This window comes from Erythrolamprus reginae, chromosome 1 (assembly GCF_031021105.1).
Source record: "Erythrolamprus reginae isolate rEryReg1 chromosome 1, rEryReg1.hap1, whole genome shotgun sequence".
In the NCBI taxonomy this organism is placed as follows: domain Eukaryota; kingdom Metazoa; phylum Chordata; class Lepidosauria; order Squamata; family Dipsadidae; genus Erythrolamprus; species Erythrolamprus reginae.
This window is the reverse complement of record NC_091950.1, coordinates 270,555,726-270,573,832: the sequence shown is the minus strand read 5'-3', so window position 1 is coordinate 270,573,832 and position 18,107 is coordinate 270,555,726. Positions and strand designations below refer to the sequence as shown.

The 18,107-nt window shown below is 40.4% G+C and overlaps 1 protein-coding gene across 1 annotated transcript in view; it reads right to left on the bottom strand.

Annotated features, from left to right (window-relative positions):
- Window positions 1–139: 139 nt before the first annotated feature.
- The window catches only part of MLIP (muscular LMNA interacting protein), a 122,485-nt gene continuing 104,517 nt past the window's right edge, over window positions 140–18,107 (bottom strand). The window contains exons 14-17 of the mRNA XM_070763313.1: window positions 17,310–17,369; window positions 16,384–16,512; window positions 2,222–2,275; window positions 140–283 (exon numbers count right to left, since the gene is read on the bottom strand). Coding sequence (XP_070619414.1) covers window positions 140–283; window positions 2,222–2,275; window positions 16,384–16,512; window positions 17,310–17,369 — 387 coding nt within the window. The remainder of the gene's footprint in view (window positions 284–2,221; window positions 2,276–16,383; window positions 16,513–17,309; window positions 17,370–18,107) is intronic.

Here is an 18,107-nt window from a genome sequence, read left to right as displayed (position 1 = left end):
AGCTCACAATATGAAGATCCTTTCACCTGAGCAGCTGGTATTTAAGGCACAGTGATTCCAGAGCCTAAGAACTATTCCAGGGCCACAAGAAGTAGTGGCTACATGGCATATATAGATGTCAGATCTTTATGACTATACTTTAGCTGAGTTTTGCAAAATTATTTCTTAAGTTTCCACCGAGTGCAGAGTAACCTCTTCGATGTGGACTTTCAGTGTCTAGAAAATTTCCCTCATTTAGGTCTTCTTGGTAGGGTGGTTTGTCTTTTCTTCTGACCGAGGAAAGCTGAAAAGAAATCATATCAAATCAAATGGGTACTGTGTGTGAACACAACCAAGTGACTTGCTGATCATGGTTTTGAGAAAAGTATCTGCATGGTTGTAAGAAAAGTATCTGCTTACATCATATGCACAGAGTATAAAGTGTTCCCTCGATTTCCGCGGGGGATGTGTTCCGAGACCACCCGCGAAAGTCGAATTTCCGCGAAGTAGAGATGCGAAAGTAAATACACCATTTTTGGCTATGGACAGTATCACAAGCCTTCCTTTAACACTTTAAACCCCTAAATTACCATTTCCCATTCCCTTAACAACCATTTACTCACCATTATTACTAGTACTCACCATTGAATAAGACACTTAGTGATCCTGATATTTATAAACATAATTATTTATTAACAATTATTATTATTTTGTTATTTATTTGCAAAAATTATTAGTTTGGCGATGACATATGACGTCATTGGGTGGGAAAAACCGTGGTATAGGAAAAAAACCACGAAATATTTTTTAATTAATATTTTTTTGAAAAACCGTGGTATAGGCTATTCGCGAAGTTCGAACCCGCGAAAATCGAGGGAACACTGTATTTCTTTTTCTTGGAACTATAATACAGTTTTGAAGACAAGTTAGTAAGAGTAATATAGACTGAAAGACGAATCTATTAATCAGTCCTCGATCAAACAAAGTATAAATCAGGTGTGTCCAACCTTGGCTATTTTAAGACTTGTGGACTTCAACTCCTAGAATTCCCCATTCAGCCCTGGGAATTCTGGGAGTTGAATCCTGAAGTCCACAAGTCTTAAAGTTGCCAAAGTTGGATATCTCTGGTCTAAATAGTCCCGTGAGGTTTTGATCAACAAATATTGCACCAATATTTCATTGACTGTACATATTCAATGCAAGCAGATGATATATGCATAATTGCTATTTTAGATTCTAATTATTAGATTTGTCATTATGTATTGTTTTTATCACTGTTGTGAGCTGAAATAATATATAATAATAATAATAATATAATAATAATATAATAATAATAATAATAATAATAATAATAATAATAATAATAATAATAATAATACAGTAGTACCTCTAGATACAAGTTTAATTCATTCCAGAAGGGAGCTTGTATGTCGAACAACTCGTATCTGGAACAAATGGCTTTAATATAATAATAATAATAATAATAATAATAATAATAATAATAATAATAATAATAATAATAATAATAATACAGTAGTACCTCTAGATACAAGTTTAATTCATTCCAGAAGGGAGCTTGTATGTCGAACAACTCGTATCTGGAACAAATGGCTTTAGACTTCGTTTTTCCCCTCCGAGATAACCAGAAGCAAGGATTCTTGCGCCACCTAGTGGACGCTCGGCTCATATCCCGAATTTGAGCTCGGGTCTGGAACAGAAATTTCTCTCCCCTCGTGGCTCGTAACTTGGAATACTCGCATGTGGAGCAGCTTGTATCTAGAGGTACTACTGTATACTATTTTTTTTACAAAATGATAGATGATGATGATGATGATGATGATGATGATGATGATAATAATAATAATAATAATAATAATAATAATAATAATAATAATAATTTATTAGATTTGTATGCCGCCCCTCTCCGAAGACTCGGGGCGGCTCACAACAATAATAAAAACAATGTTACAGTGGAACAAATCTAATATTAAAAGAGAAAAAGACATATAAAACCCTATCATTTAAAACCAAACAACACATACATACCAAACATAAAGTATAAAAGCCTGGGGAAGGTGTCTCAGTTCCCCCATGATTAGCAAAAAATAACTGTATTGGCTTAATGAATAAGGGGATCTTCACCAGACAGTCTGTTTCCTTTAGCTATTGCACCAATAAAAGCACACCCAAACTGATATTCATTCATAACACTGCATGCTTTCAGAACTGGAAAATGGTTTACCTCTTTAGAACTGAGTGCTTCATTTTCAGGAATAGGCACAATGGGATGAGTGGTCTGCAAATGGAAATGTTAAGAACATTAAAAGGCAACTGAAGTAGCCATGATGATATAATAATGGCATAACATTATTTATTTTTTTTTAAAAAAAAGCACTTGGCAAATTGAAAACTAAAGGCCAGTACAATCTGCTCCTAATATCCTCATTATGAATGACTATCTGAGGACTTATTGATCATGTTATCAGGAAAATGCCAGATGTTGTATTTGTGCAGAGAGCAGACTAAAGTTCCTGGAACCGTATCTCTTCTTGTGCATAAAGAAACAGTTTTGTCCCTGTTTCCAGCAATAGCTAACATTGACTGAAAAAAGGACGTTATTTTTCTTTTCATTGTGAAAGTGTCTAAAGAAGGAAAGGTAAAAGGTGAAGGTTTCCCCTTGTTCAACTCTAGGGGGCGGTGCTCATTTCCATTTTCTAGCCAAATGAGCTAATATTGTCCAAAGACGCTTCTGTGGTCGTGTGGCTGGCATGACCATACACGAGGTGCATGGAACATAGTTACCTTCATACCTGGTATGTTTGTATGTGTATTTGGTTTTGTATATTAAGGGGTTTTAATCTGCTTTCAGTATTGGATTATTATTGTATACTGTCTATGATTGCTGTTAACCGCCCCGAGTTTTCGGAGAGGGGCGGCATATAAATCCAATAAAACTTGAAACTTGAAACTACCAGGTGGTACCTATTTATCTATTCACATTTGCATACGTTTGAACTGCTAAGTTGGCAGGAGCTGGGCAGTGATGAGATTCAAATAATTTCACAACCGGTTCTTTCCCCTAATGGTTTCTTCCGACAACCAGTTCATCAAACTGCTCAGAAAGTTAACAACCAGTTCTCCCCAAGTGGTGCGAACTGGCTAAATGCCCATCACTGAAGCTGAGGAAAGGACAGGAGCTCACCCCATCATGCAATGCTTGGATCTCAAACTGCTGACTTTCCAGTCAACAAGCCAAGCCTCTTAGCCTCTAGGATTGTTTAGATCTAAACAAGAAGCTTTTACCCTGAAAGACAACAGAAACTGAAAAGATACAACATGCACTTTAGGATACTAAAGACTGTATTTGTTTGACATTGACATCGATGTCACTATTCTTGGACAGTCAAACCAATTTTATTTTCACTCATTTGAAAGCTAGACTCCAACTTCAATACTTCTGCTTGTGATTTGTGATCCCGAAGGTTTGTGAGGTTTAGATGTGAGAGGCTGTTTTTCCAATCTATCAGCATTCTTGCTTCATCCCACCTCGACTGCTTGAGTTTTGAAGCTTTATGATAGATTCCACAGGGAACCTAGCCAACAAATCTGATCTTAACCTTAAGCCTTCTAAGTCTCCTTTACATTCCCTGGTGTGGTTTTTTTTTTTAAAGATGCTTATAAGAACTGCTGGATTGATTTCTCCTGCTTATATAACTAATATTTATCAATTCCTTGCCTCACCTGTTTTCCCAGCCTTTTTGACTCATGTGAATTATTATTTTCTCACCCACCAATATGCATACATTGAAGATCAAGCTGTAATCGACATCCCTAGTTGCTGTTGTTGGGGTGGAGGGAGATCTGGCTGAAAAGTACAGGGTCTTGCTCCTTGGTTTTTGGAGGGGGTAAAAGACAAGAGAGACTTACAGAGCTGTGTTGAAGAAAAGAACAGATCAACCAGGCATCGGTGAGAGCCCATATTATGGAGTAGCTGCCCCGAGTCCTTCGGGATTGGGGGGCATAGAAGTTGAATAAATAATAAATAAATTATATAATGGGAATAAGAATAGAAAAATGTAGTTATCCACACATAACCACCTAGTAATTCTGTTTAAAGTGAGCCATTGCCTGCTGGGAAAGAATCACAATACTATCTGTGGACTGTTATAAAGACTATCTAGGCATCTAATGGATAAAATTGCTCAGATTCACTGAGGTGCTAAGATCCAGCTGATGTGATCCTGGCATAGATTTGTTTGGTTATGTGGAAATGCTTGGCTCTGTGACTCTTGAGTGCATGGACAGGACATGCTATCCAGCCACCTGCTTATTTAAATGATGTCCCCCTCCTGGTCTCCTGAGAGGTGGGATGTGGTTAAATCCATGCAACAGCACATTTATAATTGAGAAGAGGATTGTTTCACTTGGTTTGAAGGAGGCAACGGTGTGCCCACTTGCCCTCAAGAAGCCATCATTGGATTCAATGGTTCTATACCATTTTTATCCAGAAAAGGTAAAGAATGTCATCAACTACAGCCTGAAAGAAATTAATTACCTGAACTCGTTTCAATTGGATTTCAAGTTGAGCATAGTAGTGAATTAGCATTGATCACCCTTATCAGTAACCTCTGATAGATCTAGGATAAGAGTGGGGCAACTCTTTTGTTTTTCTTATATCTCAGTAGTTTCATTATAGAGTTATTTATTTAGAGCGTAGACATCAGAGAGTTATTGTTAATGGCGAGTATTCTGAGCAGAGTCAGGTTACAAGCGGTGTGCCACAAGGATCTGTTCTGGGTCCTATTCTTTTTAATATATTTGTGAGTGACATAGGGGAAGGTTTGGTAGGGAAGGTTTGCCTATTTGCCGATGACTCTAAAGTGTGCAATAGGGTTGATATTAATGGAGGCGTCTGTAATATGGTAAATGATTTAGCTTTACTAGATAAATGGTCTAAGCAATGGAAACTGCAGTTTAATGTTTCCAAATGTAAAATAATGCACTTGGGGAAAAGGAATCCTCAATCTGAGTATTGTATTGGCAGTTCAGTGTTGGCAAATACTTCAAAAGAAAAGGATTTAGGGGTAGTGATTTCTGACAGTCTCAAAATGGGTGAACAGTGCAGTCAGGCGGTAGGGAAAGCAAGTAGGATGCTTGGCTGCATAGCTAGAGGTATAACAAGCAGGAAGAGGGAGATTATGATTCCGCTATATAGAATGCTGGTGAGACCACATTTGGAATACTGTGTTCAGTTCTGGAGACCTCACCTACAAAAAGATATTGACAAAATTGAACGGGTCCAAAGACGGGCTACAAGAATGGTGGAAGGTCTTAAGCATAAAACGTATCAGGAAAGACTTAATGAACTCAATCTGTATAGTCTGGAGGACAGAAGGAAAAGGGGGGACATGATCGAAACATTTAAATATATTAAAGGGTTAAATAAGGTCCAGGAGGGAAGTGTTTTTAATAGGAAAGTGAACACAAGAACAAGGGGACACAATCTGAAGTTAGTTGGGGGAAAGATCAAAAGCAACATGAGAAAATATTATTTTACTGAAAGAGTAGTAGATCCTTGGAACAAACTTCCAGCAGACGTGGTAGATAAATCCACAGTAACTGAATTTAAACATGCCTGGGATAAACATATATCCATCCTAAGATAAAATACAGAAAATAGTATAAGGGCAGACTAGATGGACCATGAGGTCTTTTTCTGCCGTCAGACTTCTATGTTTCTATGTTTCTATACCAATCATGGTCTTCTTCTAGACCAGTGATGGTGAACCTTTTTTTCCTTGGGTGCCGAAAGAGTGTGGGTGTGTTCCTGGAGAGGATGAAAACAGATTATTTTGCACCACAGAGGCCCTCTGGAGACCAGAAATGGCCTGTTTCCCAACTTCTGGTGGGCCCAATAAGCTCATATTTTGCCCTCCCCAGGCTCCAACAAGCTTTCCTGGAGCCAGGGGTGGGTAAAAGCATCCTCCCTCATCCCCACGGAGGCTCTCTGGAAGCCAAAAACGTCCTTCCAGAGCCTCTGTGTGAGCCAAAAATCAGCTGGATGGCACACACATGCACATTGGAACTGAGCTAGGGCAACAGCTCACATGCCAGCAGATAAGGCTCCACGTGCCACCTATGGCACTCATGCCATAGGTTCGACATCATTGTTCTAGACCATCCATGGACTTTGGAAGTAGGAGTGCTGATGCTGGAATATTTTTTCTTTGTCTGTAGTGAGTTCCAAATTTTAACAGGTTTCAAGAAATCTAGGTTGAAGCCACCGGGTAGTGAGATACCTCAGGGCTCAATGCTCTCAATTCTTCTGCTTAACTTCTAAATTACACCCTTGAGCAAAATCATCTGTTGATATAGGATCAGGTGTCATCAGTATGCTAATGGTTCTCTACTAAACATTATAATTTCTGGTTACCCAAATAAGATGATTGAGATCATACCTCAATCCTGGAGATTGTAACAACCTTTGGAGACAAAATTAAATTAATCATGAAGACACTGGGTAGCTATGACTGCATAGCTATGACCCAGCTACTTCTTTTGATGTCAGTGAATTTTCAACTTTGATTCTAAATGAATGGCACTTCTCCATTCAAAACCAGAAGATGTGATTTGACTGTAGTTCTGGCTCCTGTTCAGTGAGCAGGTAGCAACTTCGCCATGATAACCTACAACATTTCATCTGAAACATAATACTAACAATTCCTTGTACTAACCATGCAATAGTCATGGTCCGGAGACTCAGAACCTAAGGCATTGCTGTTGGGTGGGGCAGGCACTTATTATTATTATTATTATTATTATTATTATTATTATTATTATTATTAATTAGATTTGTATGCCGCCCCTCTCCGGAGACTCGGAGCGGCTTACAACAACTATACATTATTGTCATTCATATTTTTATGTTCTTTTTATCACTGAACTAGTTATTTTGGGGGGCTTGTGTTTGTATTTCAATGAGGGTTTTTTTATATTTGTGTTTATTACCTTAAATAGCCAGAAATCCTTATTGATTTGGCAGCATGGAAATATACCCACCATACAAAGAAATGTTCTGCAGACCAAGGTTTTGGTGTGTTTTTTTCCTAGATAAACTACACTGAAGAATTTTCCCCCCCAAATTTACTATAATGAATCTTCAGGAATGTGGTCTCCACATAGGTAATCAAGAAATCTAAGTATTATTCATGTGACAAAAGAAAAGCCTGGATAGCCTTATAAATATAATTAAAATTGAGAAATAGAAACAAAAGAGAAAGAAAAAAGAGCCAGGGTGGCGCAGCAGGTAGAGTGCTGTACTGCAGGCCACTGAAGCTGACTGTAGATCTGAAGGTCAGCAGTTCAAATCTCATCACTGGCTCAAGGTTGACTCAGCCTTCCATCCTTCCAAGGTGGGTAAAATGAGGAGCGGATTGTGGGGGCAATAGCCTAGCTCTGTTTTAAAAAAGTGCTATTGCTAACATGTTGTAAGCCGCCCTGAGTCTAAGGAGAAGGGTGGCATAAAAATAAATTAAATAAATAAATAAATTAAATAAATTAAAAAGGACAACATAACTACAAAAATTTAGGAGGAGAATGGGGAGTGCTCTTTAACTATGAATGCAGGAGAGAGAAATTTTGCTGAGTAAAAAAATCCACTTTAAGGACTGAGGTAAATTCCAATTGCCTGAAAACAGTATTCAATAATTTCTACTACTAAATATCATCACAGTTTGTTGGGTGGTAAAATTAAAATCTAGTGGTGACGAGGAGGAGGAGGAGGAAGAAGAGAGGGAGGAAGGGAAAGAGAGAAAATATAATTATGCTGCTTTCTTTTAATTTAAATTCATTTCACTATCCATCTATCTATCTATCTATCTATCTATCTATCTATCTATCTATCTATCTATCTATCTATCATTATATTTATTTATTAGATTAAATCCTTTTACTAGAAAAGTTGTTTGAGCAAGTCTATTGCTATACTGAATCTCTGCTTGAAAATGAAAGGAGAAATTGTACTCTAAAACTAGCAATACAAACAAAATGTACTACCATTTTATTAAACTTGTATGCTGCCCATCTCACTAGAAGCAATGCTAAGTGGCTTACAGGCATTCAATTAAAATGCAATATAGAACATTAAAACAATACAGCATTTGCACTATGCTCTTCTCTTTTTCTGAACTTATAGTGTCTTGTGCTGAGTTCGTGTGGGCTTGTTCCCATCTTTGATTAAAATGATGCTTGGAAGCTCCTGTAATGGAAAGAGTTTTTCTGTACTGATCATGACTCAACGAAATGCAGAAACATGATCAATTAATTCTGCATAAATCAAGCATGGTCCAAAAGACAATGACTTCACAAAAATGTATCAAAATGGAAAACACTGATTTAGATATAGAGGAAACTTCAATTTCCCCAAAATTGCTAAAGGATTTCCAATTGTAAAGAAATGCCTTCTTTCTTGGAGAATAGAAGATGTTTTATTAATTTATTAATTAATTAATTAAATCGAATTGAATGAATGCATGAATTAATTAATTAATTCATTCATTCATTCATTCATTCATTCATTCAATTAGATTTATAGGCCACCCTTCACCTCGCAGACTCAGGGAAGCTCACAAAATTAAAAATAGATATAACAAACAATGAATACAATTAAAACAATTGCATTTCTAATTTTGACAATTAGAAAATGCATAAAAACCACAATAAAACCAACAATCATATCACTTCCTTGCTAATGGCCAGAGCAAAGCTGTTGCTCATGGTCCCCAGGCCTGCCCCCATACATGTGCTTTTAATATCTTTCAAAAGGCAAGGAGAGTGGGGATGCTGTGGATCTCCAGGGAGGAGTTGGTTCCAGATGGTCAGGGCCACAACAGAGAAGGCTCTCCTCCATGGACCCACCAGTCAGCATTGTTGGCCAATGGGACCCGGAGGAGGCTGACTTCCAAAATTGTGCGATCTAGTCGGTCACTGGGATATGTGAGATGGACCCGTAAATAATCTGGTCCAATGCCATGTATGGCTTTATAGATAATAACCAACATCTTGAATTGTGTTTGGAGATCAATCAGCAGCTCACAGAGTGCTGGACTAATATGGGAGTATCTGGATACGCTCAACACGGCTCATGCGACTGCATGCTGGACTAGTTGCAGTCTCTGAACATTCTTCAAGGGTAAAGAGCGCATTGCAGTAACCGAGCCTAGAGGTAATGAGGGCATGGGAGAAGAGACTGCCTGGTCCAAATAGGCCTGCAACTGGCGCATCAGACGAACCTGTGTGAAAGTCCCCCTAGCCACAGTCAAGAGATGCTGCTCTAACCTGCACTGTGGATCTAGGAGGATTCTCAAGTTGTGGAATCTCTCTGAGGGGGTCAAAATTTCCCCCTCCAGAGTGATGGATGGACAGGTAGAATTGAACTGAATTGGTACGGGGTGGAGACGTACAACTGAGTGTCATCAGTGTACTGATAGAAATTCACCCCATGCCTAGGATTGAAAGAAGAAACTTTTGGAGCAATTATTTGACAGGAAAGTGATAATGGCATCCCACAGTTCACTGGTGAAAATTGCTGGAATATTTTCTATGAGAAAAGCCAATTAAAAAGCTGATGGAGACCAAATTTGAGACTTTTCTCCTGTCTGGACAGGCAGATGTCATACAGTGTACAATTATTTCCTGCAATAAAGCAGAATCATTGAATGTAAGGATCCAGGATCTGCTCTAACCCCCCTGCCAATGCCAGCATCCATTACTGCAAATACAATATTTGTATGCTAGAAAAAAGAGAAAGAAAGAAAGAAGGAAGAAAGAAAAGAAAGAAGAAAGAGAGAAAGAAGAAAGAAAGAAGAAAGAAAGAAAGAACTAGATAATAAATGTACAGACATTCAACAGCCAACTTCAAATATTATATTCAAATGTCCACAAAGAATACCAAAGGGCATAGTAAAATGCTACAGGGGTAGTCAGGCCAAGAAATCAACTCTGAACATGCTAGTATTATCCCTGATGCGTAATGGCACTATAGATTAAACTCAAATGGACAAAATTAATGTACTGGTAAAAGTCATAACAAAATCTGCTAATGAAGATCTGAATTCTCTGGAAACAAGCTGCCTGCGTAATGGACTATGCATTAACACAGGAGAAAAATAGATGGATTTATCTTTTTTCCCTAGTCAAAATTTCACGATGTCACCACGTCATCAACATGCTTATCTTTCTGCGAAACGTCTAGCATGGAATCCACAGGAATAATGTGACACAGTTGGCAAATAGTTTAGTCAATGAAATTAAACATACGTTTCAGCAATTTGTACAGCTCAGTCAGCACATATTTCTAGTTCTGAGGCCTAAGGCTACAAAACATTGTACAAGCCAGTAACTTCTGTTCTCTCAATTTAACAAATTCAATAGCAATGTTCAAACATTCCATCAATCCTGTTCTAGTATTTCTTTAATCTCCTTGAAAGGAGCCTAAGTAACAGGGTGTAGACTAAATATACCAAATGAAATGTTTTACACATTCTATATAAATGTACATACAATATACCTACAGACCAGGGGCAGATTGCTGCTACCGGCCACTACCAATGCGCTGTGTGCGCAGTTTGGGTTGCCTCGCGTGCACACGTGCGTCCCCTCATGATATTTTGTTTCTGTGCATGCACGTGAAGCAAAAAATACAATTTTTTTTTAAAAAAGATGGTGGTGCCCAAAGGACTGGCACCGGAGTGGTTGTACGCAAATTGTGTCATCTGGCAGCCACTGCTGGTGTGCAGTTGTCTATCGTACTGGTAGCAACCTCTCCCTGAGACAGGCCTATTTTGTTCAGTTTTCAAGTAAGCAACGTTACACGATTGCAGAAAGGGAATAAGCTCAAATATTCTTTAGTAAGTTAAAGACTTTTTTAAAACATGAAAATAGAAATGCAACGAAGCTTGCAAGGCATCATTGCTTCCCTCCTGTCTATATACCAGTTGATACATTGCTGTTTGTGCTTTAATCTTGCTACCTTTCTGTTTTTGAAGATATCATTAACTGCATCCAGCCATAACTATCACAATCCTTCCACCTCTCTCATCACTTTGTTCTTCTTCCATAAATTTCTTCTGGCAATCAAGCTTGATTTATTCTCTGGCCTAGAAACAGGGAGACCGTAAGTTCTAGTCCCAGTTTAGCCATGAAAATCATTTAGGTGACTCAGGACCATTCTCTCTCTCCCTCTCAGCCCAACCCACCTTAGAGGATTGTTGTTGTGAGGGAAAAGAGGAGGAAGAATGAGCCTTTAGTATGTTCGCTGCCTTGAGTTACTTGTAAGTACTAGGGCAGAATTTTAACAAATCTAATAAATGTTTGTTTGTTTGTTTGTTTATTGGATTTGTATGCCACCCCTCTCCACAGACTCGGGGCGGCTAACAACAGTGGTAAAAAACAGCATGTAACAATCCAATACTAAACAACTAAGAAACCTCTTATTATAAAACCAAACATATATACAAACATACCATGCGTAAATTGTAAGGCCTGGGGGAAAGAATATCTCAGTTCCCCCATCCCTGATGGCAGAGGTGGGTTTTAAGAAGCTTACGAAAGGCAAGGAGGGTGGGGGCAATTCTAATCTCTGGGGGGAGTTGGTTCCAAAGGGCCAGGGCCACCACAGAGAAGGTTCTTCCCTTGGGTCCCGCCAAATGACATTGTTTAGTTGATGGGACACGGAGAAGGCCCACTCTGTGGGACCTAACTGGTTGCTGGGATTCGTGCGGCAGAAGGTGGTCCCTGAGATAATCTGGTCCGGTGCCATGAGTGGCTTTATAGGTCATAACCAACACTTTGAATTGTGACCGAAAACTGATTGGAAACCAATGCAGACTGCGGAGTGTTGGTGTAACATGGGCATATTTGGGAAAGCCCATGACTGCTCTTGCAGCTGCATTCTGCACGATCTGAAGTTTCCGAACACTTTTCAAAGGTAGCCCCATGTAGACAGCATTACAGTAGATGAACCTCGAGGTGATAAGGGCATGAGTGACTGTGAGCAGTGACTCCAGTCCAAATAGGGCCGCAACTGGTGCACCAGGTGAACCTGGGCAAACGCCCCCCTTGCCACAGCTGAAAGATGTTTCTCTAATGTGAGCTGTGGATCGAGAAGGACACCCAAGTTGCAGACCCTCTCTGAGGGGGTCAATAACTCCCCCCCCCTCAGGGTGATGGATGAACAGATAGAATTGTCCTTGGGAGGGAAAACCCACAGCCACTCCGTCTTATCAGGGTTGAGTTTGAGTCTGTTGACACCCATCCAGACCCCAACAGCCTCCAGGCACAGGCACATCACTTCCACCGCTTCGCTGACTGGGCAAGGGGTGGAGATGTAGAGCTGGGTATCATCTGCCTACTGGTGATACCTCACCCCATGCCCTTGGATGATCTCACCCAGCGGTTTCATGTAGATATTAAATAGCAGGGGGGAGAGGACCGACCCCTGAGGTACCCCACAAGGGAGTGACCTAAAGGTCGACCTCTGACCCCCCACTAACACCGACTGCAACCGACCGGAGAGGTAGGAGGAGAACCACTGAAGAACAGTGCCTCCCACTCCCAACCCAACATTCTGCTAGAATTTTAAAGTTAATTTAGAAATTTAGGCTGTACTTCAGCAAGGGACTGATCTCACTGGGGATAGATAATCTCCTGCTGGTGAATACATAAATTAACCTTCAGGATGGAAATATTCCAAGCTTGATATTATACTTTTACAAAGTTGGCTTGCCCCAGGCTACCTGTCTCTTAACTGATGGAAGCTAATCCAAGCCAGTTCCATGGAAAAGCTGCTTTAAACTTAACTTGAAATGAAATTGATTTTTAAAACTGATTGTAATTTTACATGGCTAGTTATTACTAACAGGATTTCTTGCAGAATCTTCAAACAATAATCTTCAGAATTAGGATATGAAAAGCAACGAAAAATGCTTGTCTGAATTAAATGTACCATAATGGTCATTTTGCTCAGCAAATCTCAGTCTCAGCTATTGCTGTTGCTATTGTGTTTGCTTCCTTCCTTCCTTCCTTCCTTCCTTCCTTCCTTCCTTCCTTCCCTCCTCCCTCCCCCCTCTTTACCTGGAATACGAGAAGTGAAATTCGTAATGCAGTTATTGTCTATATTGTGAGGAAGTACACAGGAGAATTTCATAAATATTAATGCTACTATAGATTTTTATGAAGTTTGGTGATACATTCCTAGTTGGGTCAATATCTTCAGGCACCTATAACTTGCAAACTATTTAAGTCAGTATACTAATACAAATCTGTCAAACTGTATTATTTTCTGACTCTCTCCTGAGGCTTCTCTCTTATTTTCTTGGAAGATTTACATTTTCAGCTGAACTGTTGAAGAAGATTCTCAGTCATCCAGGTAGAGTACTTTAGAAGTTGAGTCATGGCAACTGTAGTTTGTTGGTTTGTTCGCTTGAAACATTTCTCTGCTTGTCCAAGTAGCTTCTTCAGGATAAACAGTGAAATATTTCAACCCAAAATGAAAAGAAATCTGCTATGACACAACTTCTTTTCAATGTAGTTTACAACTGATAACCCTAAATACCAGTTTACAATAAGCCCATCTTATTCCACACATAGAAGCTGGAATGAACAGATCAGATAGAGAAACCAAAATGTGCCATTTCGTGTTTTTGAGAGAGCTGTCAATTGACCCCTAGTACTACTTGTGAAAGGGAGATGGAAACAAACTTCTAATCTCAATAGCAATTGAAAGCTAGGGGAAGAGAAGTTCTCCTTTGAGGAGAAGGGGTTCAATAAATCTCCAACAGGCAAAAGTTTAATCTCTTGGCATCTTTTACATTCATCTTGAGAGCAGCACAAATCAGAGTTTTTAAATGCACTAATTCAGTGAGACTAAGCTGGCCCTGTGAGATTACGCCTATCTCATCACCCGCTCAAGGTTGACTCAGCCTTCCATCCTTCCGAGGTGGGTAAAATGAGGACCCGGATTGTGGGGGCAATAGCCTAGCTCTGATTTAAAAAGTGCTATTGCTAACATGTTGTAAGCCGTCCTGAGTCTAAGGAGAAGGGCGGCATAAAAATCAAACAAACAAACAAACAAACAAACAAACAAACAAACAGCAATTCTAAACAGTTCAGGTGAATCAGTAGTTCCGATGATCAGCTGGCTCCACCCACCTGCCCCTGCACTATCCTGTCCTATATTTCCTTCTTTCAAGCTCAGCTGATTCACACTGTTCTACCTATCGGGGCTCCCTTAGCAGATAAGCAGCCGAGCTTCAAATTGCTGTACTTTGAACGCTGCGCACAAGCACATGATCAACAAACCGGTTGTTAAACAGGTTGCAGCCCACACCACCGGAGTACAGTATCTACTTATTTCATCAGTTTCCCAGCACCCTTTGTGCATATGATAGAGAAGTGAATGAAAGCTTAAATCATGATGGTAATTATGATTATTTAAAGCCCCGATGTATTTTATGTTATTTTGACTACAGCAAACTATAAAAGTATATGTGTTTGATTCTGAGCATTGTTATGGTTAGTGTTATCTTTTTAAGCCCTGCACTAGCATTCAAAGGCATTTTCGTATACAGTTGTGGATTGATATATACTGCTCTAAAAAATAAAGGGAATACTCAAAGAACACATCCTAGATCTCAATGAATGAAATATTCTCATTGAATACTTCGTTCTGTACAAAGTTGAATGTGCACAACAGCATGTGAAATTGATTGTCAATCAGTGTTGCTTCCTAAGTGGACAATTTGATTTTACAAAAGTTTGATTTACTTGGAGTTATATTGCATTGTTTAAGTGTTCCCTTTTTATTTTATTTTATTTTATTTTGAGCAGTGTATTTTGAAAAAGAACATTTGGTTCAGTCCTCCATGTAACAACACTGCTGGATATATTTTTAAAGTCTACTTATTGCACTTACATCTTTTTATTCCCCCCCCCCTTTCCAACCCTATGTGGATATCTTTGCGTATTATTCAGATAATAATCCTGTGAAGTTTGGCTATTCTGAGAAATAATTATAGCAGAATCTGGAGACTGTCACTCCAAACAGTCAGAGGATCTCTAGATCGGTCAGAGAAAGAAGGAAAGTATTTATTTTCTACTCACATACATCATCATCATCACAACAACAACACAACAAAGTTAGAAGGGACCTTGGAAGTCTTCTAGTCCAACCCCCTGCTTAGGCAAGAAACCCTGCACTACCTAAGGGTTATACAGTGATCCCCCGGTTATTGCGTCCCCGACCATTGCGAACAGGCTAATTTGCGATTTTTCAACCCGGAAGTCAAAACACCATCTGCGCATGCGTGCCCTTTTTTCTATGGGCACGCATGCGTAGATGGCGCCGGGCAGATCAGCTGCTGGGCGGCTTCCCTGGGTCTTCCCCCTCTTGCTGGCGGGAGGGCGAAGCCCCCCCCAGCACCCGCTCGCCCGCCGTTCGCCCGGCCACCCGCCGTTCGCCGCTCGCCCGCCCTTCGCCCGGCCACCCATCGTTCACCCCGCCCTTCGCCGCTCGCCCGCCCTTCGCCCTTTGCCCGGGAAGTTCGCCAGGAGTCAGCGGAGAAGCGGCGCGCCTGTTTTAAAAGATCGGAGCCGGCCTGGGGGGGCTTTCCCTTTCAGGGCGGGCGAGCGGCGGGCACGGCAGCAGCAAGGAGTTTGCGTGGGCGGCGGGGAAACCCCAATCTTCGGCTCATCGCTGCTGGGAAGTAAAAACACCATCTGCGCATGCGCAGATGGTTTTTTTACTTCCGCAGCGCTACTTCACGAAAACCCGCTCGTTGTGGGGGGTCCTGGAACGGAACCCCCGCAATGATCGGGGGATCACTGTATATATTACCTCACCCTTGTTAGAGAATGCTGAGGAGTAGGAAATGGGCAGCCACACAACGGAAAGAGGACTATCTTGTATCATGTGTTTTTAACTTATTTTTTCTAAAATCTTTCTCATAGGTGATTCAGAGAGCCAAGTGCTGAAATAGGAATGGAGACAGCCATGTGCTAAGTCCTCCCTAAAGCCCAGAAGCTGCCTGCATGGCCTTGGGACAAACACTCCCTCAAAGCCCAAATCAAGACAGCTGCTCTAAGGAAATCCGGTAGATAAACAAAACCCTTCACTACATTGTGCACTGATAGTGTTGCTGTGAAAACTTGGCAAGGGCCGTGCAAAACAAGCTAACTCTGCAAAGAATCCAGGAAGAACAAATACGAAGAAAAATAACCATTGTGCCATTATGTTAATTGAACCTCTATTAAATGCCCCATGAAGAGAAGCCCTCGACCAACGTCCATATAGAAAGAAATTCCTGATAAATGATGCAGAATTAGGAAAGGAAGGGGGGAAACTCTTACCTGTTCGGTCTGAAGATCACTTCTTTCTTCCAAATACTTTCTGAATGGGTTTGGCTGGACAGGCTCTTCTTCTGCTGCTATGATTACTTTTGCTTTTACAGTAGTTGGTCGGATTACCCCAGGCTTTGTCTAGTAGTGAAGAGGGAACACAACACAGAAATATTTAATAGGTCATACACCAGAATGGCACATATATAATGTTTGAACCGATGTTTGTTTGTTTGTTTGTTTATTTATTTATTGTTTGTTTGTTTGTTTATTCATTTATTTATTCGATTTTTATGCCGCCCTTCTCCTTAGACTCAGGGCGACTTACAACATGTTACAATAGCACTTTTTAACACTATTGCCCCCACAATCCGGGTCCTCATTTTACCCACCTCGGAAGGATGGAAGGCTGAGTCAACCTTGAGCCGGTGATGAGATTTGAACTGCTGACCTTCAGATCTACAGTCAGCTTCAGTGGCTTACAGTACAGCACTCTACCTGCTGTGCCATTGAAGAATGTTTCCAATGCACGGTACAGAAAATATATATATTTATATCTGTGCCAGCTTTGACAGAAAGGATATATAGTAGAGAGAGCTTGGTTTACTAGGCAAGAAGTTCAAATCAAGATTTTTGAGATCACATGCCAAAAAGTGAAAATACTAGCCAGAACTGTTTCCACCTTTCACATTCTTCATCAGTGGTTCAGGCCATGGAAATCTTCCAACTGGCATGTTCATTGTTCCTATATGGTAAACCACATGCTGGCACATGCCACCCTCTATGCTGGCACTGAAAACAAAGCACCCTAACCCCGAGAAGCTTCAGTGCAGCATAATGGTTAACTGATTGGGCTTTAACTCAGGAGAGCCAGGTTCAAGTCCACCCTCAACCATGAAAACCTGCTGCATGACTTACTATCCCTCAGCCAGACCTACCTCACAGGGTTTTTGGAGGTATGCCTCCTTCAGCTCCTGGAGGAAAGGCGGGATATACATCTAATGAATAAATAAAGTAAAATGAAATATGTAATAGCTACAATGGTGTTTCCATGTATCATGCAGAGGGCTACCATTGATCGCCTGGGCGCTCAAAAGAGGCTAAGTCAGAACTATTAATTTATGGGAAAGTTAACAAACACCATCCTTAAAACATGAGAGTTGGTCTCTATCTCTAATTAAAATTTTACAATACAATAAAAGCATGAAAAATAAAAAATAAAAGTAGGAAACAAAAGAAGAGAGGGGAAACAAAAGCGTCGCTACAGAGCACTGCACACCAAGATAGCTAGACACAAGAACAGTTTTTTCCCAAACGCCATCACTCTACTAAACAAATAATTCCCTCAATAGTGATGGGCGAACCGAACCCGCACAATTCAGGTCCATACCGAATTTTGCAGTGTTCGGTATGCCGAACATGAACCCGAATTTTTTCCAAACTTCGGGCATAGTTCGGGGTCCTGTTCAGCGTTCAGAGCTTTGACGTCACTGGCAGGTTGCTAAGGACGCCAAGGTGATCACTTCCTGGATTCCGTGGAATCCAGGAAGTGATCACCTTGGCATCCTTAGCAACCTGCCGGTGACGTCAAAGCTCCGCCCCCAGAATCTCTTCGTGGGAGGGATTCCCCAGCTCCTTCAAAGGGAGGTCTTCACGTAAAAATAAACATTGTTATTTTTACGAAAAAGGACGCCGCAGCAGCACTGCAAGCAAAGGGCGGTCCTTTCACGTAAAAA